At 45.6% G+C, this 3,553-nt stretch overlaps 1 protein-coding gene across 1 annotated transcript in view; it reads right to left on the reverse strand.

Annotated features, from left to right (window-relative positions):
- Window positions 1-487: 487 nt before the first annotated feature.
- The window catches only part of CFAP43 (cilia and flagella associated protein 43), a 75,039-nt gene continuing 71,973 nt past the window's right edge, over window positions 488-3,553 (reverse strand). The window contains exons 37-38 of the mRNA XM_018552402.1: window positions 1,817-1,967; window positions 488-717 (exon numbers count right to left, since the gene is read on the reverse strand). Of these exons, the coding sequence (XP_018407904.1) occupies window positions 545-717; window positions 1,817-1,967 (324 nt within the window). The 3' untranslated portion in view covers window positions 488-544. The remainder of the gene's footprint in view (window positions 718-1,816; window positions 1,968-3,553) is intronic.

The raw sequence follows: 3,553 nt of genomic DNA on the forward strand, positions 1-3,553 counted from the left end.
AATACATATTACAGTCCTGAAATGGTTAAAGCTGAAGTTTATACATATACCTCATTAGGCACAAACTATGTATATCAACTTTGTGTGCACTAAATGCCTTTACAAAACCCAGATAATACCTTATAAAAGTAACAGTGATATCATCACTGTGCTGTACATATCCTGTGCAGAGAGCAGAGCTATGGGAGGGACCCAGCAGGCCCCACCCACTACAGGCTGCCTGCACAAGGAGAGAGGAAATGTTTAGGCCATTTAACATTACTCCAGAATAGGGGCAGACTCATCCCTGGCTGAGATGTTTGCTCCGCCTCAGTTCATACAGCAATCAAGTGACATTTGAAATGTGAAAAGTCTTGTTTAGCTTTAAGACACTGACAGCAAATTACAAGGAAAACGTATTACACACAAACAATAATACGAATGATTTATTCATGAGAGAGAAACTGTTTTACACTGAATCACTTGAAAGGAGCGAGCCAACCAGACATAATAAATATGAATAACAGATACAATATTAGTTTGGGTTATTATGGGATGGTAAAGCCTAGTAATCCATTTGCATTAATGCCGGGAAGGTTTTCATCCTCAGCCGATCAAGATCAGTGTGTTGTATGGCGATCTCCTGAGCTTGTGCCTTCACAAGATCCACTAGCTTACGGCGCTGTACAATGTCCATGTATCTTTCTCTTACATTCTTCTCGGCACTTTGCTCTACCCCTGTAGAAAATATCAACCATTAGTTCTAAATGGCATTGGTGTATTGATTTGTGCACTCCTTTTTTCTTGTTTTAAAACAGAAAATCATTATTAACCCTCGCAGTGGGCCTGCATGAGTTAGGTGCTCGTTTTGTCTAGGGAGGAAAATAACGCTATTCTCACGCGTTCCTTGGAGCCGGTTTGGCTGTGACAGCTCCCTGTGATGGTATGTTCCTTGGCGTCCTCACATCCTATAGATTGTGTATAGAACGTGATGACTCAGGGACCTTAGACCGCTGCGGCGAAGGGGGTGATACTCCAGGGACTGGTCTAACAACAAGCCAGATCAGAGGATCAGGTGAGTATAACTTTGTTGTTTTCCTCCCTAAACCCAAACGAGCAGTTAACCCTTAACTTAGCCCCACTACAAGGGTTAATACTATTTTGCCTGGAGTTCTTCTTTGAAACCTGACTACAGCCAAAACGTGCTATTTTTTAAGTTTTGGCTAAGAGTGTCTTGAGTCAGGAAGGGTCAGAACCCCTGTAAAGTTTTTTTCCCATTTCTGCCTAAATCCGCACTGGGGAGATTTTCCTCACTTCCTGACCTGATTTGAAACAGGAAGTGATCAGGGCAGAAAGTGTACAGAATCTCTTGAAAGGGGCCAACACAGGAATAACTGTATGTTTTAGTAGAGCTGGGCAGGTTAAAATGCTTGTGGTCTTTACTGCTCTATGTTTTCCCATTGGGGAAATTGTTCCTGTGTTGTCACCCTGGGATAGGATGTCAGGGGAAATCTCCCCAATGGGGGCACATATGATGAAAATTCAAACTCTTATCTATCCAATACTTGGGCTTTGAGCAGGAATACATTCAGTAGCATTGGTGAAGAGATTAGTAGGCTGATTGTTTGTAGAATCTATTGTTCTTTTATGAGCTTGGCCTAAAGCCATGTGGAGAGATTTGGCATACGTGGACTAGATGAATATCAAGAGTTGTTTTGTTTCATTCTGCTGATCAGTGTACCCGCCAGGCGATTAGCATTTTCACACAAATAAATCAGCATTGACGACCTACATATGCTAGTCCAGGTTTCCTCTACTTTCATACATCAGGACTTACCAACTACATCAAAGATGTGTTTCCTTTCAGAGAAGGCGACAAGGACATCCTGCAGTTCTTTGTCCAGCTCTTCATTTGATTCCTTATTTTTAATATACTTCTCCAAATTCTTGTAAGTTTTTTTGTAGTGCTTCACATTTTTCTCATGTTGCTGCAACAAAAAAAGAAGCATGTTTGATATGTCCATTCATCTGATATGACAGTATTTTATTGGGGCTAAAGATGAGACTAAAGCACAGTCCTCAAAATCCAGCAAGAATGCACTTGTAGTGGGATTTCAAGACTCTGCTTTCCCAGGACCAGGAGGCAGCGGATAGGGACTGGTTAGGTCACTACAGGAAGTGGCTGGAAGCTAATGGTCAAGGTCCTTTTCATGGTTTTTTTCAGGCTTCAATCATTGTTTTTATTTTGTTATTTATTTATTTGGTGGGGGGATAAGTGGAGGCGTGCTTTAATAGTGTACTATGGCCAAACCTTTTTTTTGGCTTTAGTCCTCTTTTGGGTCACAGGAGGACATTTACTAATGTCCTCCTGTGGCCCAAAACTCAGCAAATAGCAGACTATCGCCCGCTATATGCTGACAGCGCAGAGCCATGCTGCATCCAGCAAAGCTATGATTGACAATTATGATATGCCCACCCCCTCCCCTGTCTGTCCCTCCAGTCAGCACTGGGGGAACAGAAAGGGGAAATCCCTACGGGGAGTGAAGGTCCGGTTGTTCCTACGGACATTAAGGCTGAAGGGGTAGCCCCAGGTATACAGGGCTCTGGTCGTGCAGATCACCGCTAGGAGGGGTTGCAGAATCCTTCGCATGTGGAGGGTGCGACGAGACAGATCCCGCAGGATGGAGATGTCCACTCCATCGAAGGGAACCGGGCACTTCTGCCAAGCTTTGCGCATGACCGCTTCTTTTTCCGCAAAGAAGTGTATGCGGCAAAGGACGTCCCTAGGCCTCACATCACCATTAGGTCTGGAGTTGCCAACGCGGTGCATGCGGTCTATCTCCAACGGTGAGTCCGGGGCCTTGTCCAAAAACGCGTTGAGGATGGCGGTCACAGTTGGGCGTAGACCTGTCGGAGTCGTAGCCTCCGGGAGCCCCCGGAGCTTGACGTTGTTCCGTCTGGTGGCTGGCGAGGCCGAGGCTTCCCGAAGCTGTGGAAGGGAAGTAGGCCTCGGGGCTGTGCCTTGCGTCCCGGGGGTCATGGGGCCCTTAGATGAGCTGCGGGTAGAGGAGGCAGGTGTGGATAGGAAGCGCTGCAAGGACGTCTGGGAGCGCTGGTCGTCGTTAGAACATGTTTTGGTCTTCTGCGACATCAAAAGCGAGGGTTTGGGATGCCGTGATCAACTGAAAAGTCTCAGGTGGTAGCATCGCGGAAAAAAGGATCCTGCTGAAGCGACGGGCGACATGGCGCTGTACATTAGAACAGCTCCATTGAATAACATTGGCCGGCGACTCCTCGCGATAATGCGCGAAATAGCGGGATTTTACACAGTGTGAATGGGGCCTTAGGCAAAATAGGGAAACACGCATATTCAAACATTTAAACACTTAATAAAACACATACACACGTAATGAAACACACGCTTCACGCACTTATTAAAACACACACATTACACATACACAGAACTACTAATAAAAATGAATAAATAAAACATTGCCCCCTCTCCTGATTACCTGTTTTGCAGGAAGATGGGCTGCATCCCTGGGGTCTCTCATCTCTGCATCTCTCATGGGGG

Source organism: Nanorana parkeri, unplaced genomic scaffold (genome assembly GCF_000935625.1).
Source record: "Nanorana parkeri isolate BGI_ZX_2015 unplaced genomic scaffold, ASM93562v1 scaffold87, whole genome shotgun sequence".
Classification (NCBI taxonomy): domain Eukaryota; kingdom Metazoa; phylum Chordata; class Amphibia; order Anura; family Dicroglossidae; genus Nanorana; species Nanorana parkeri.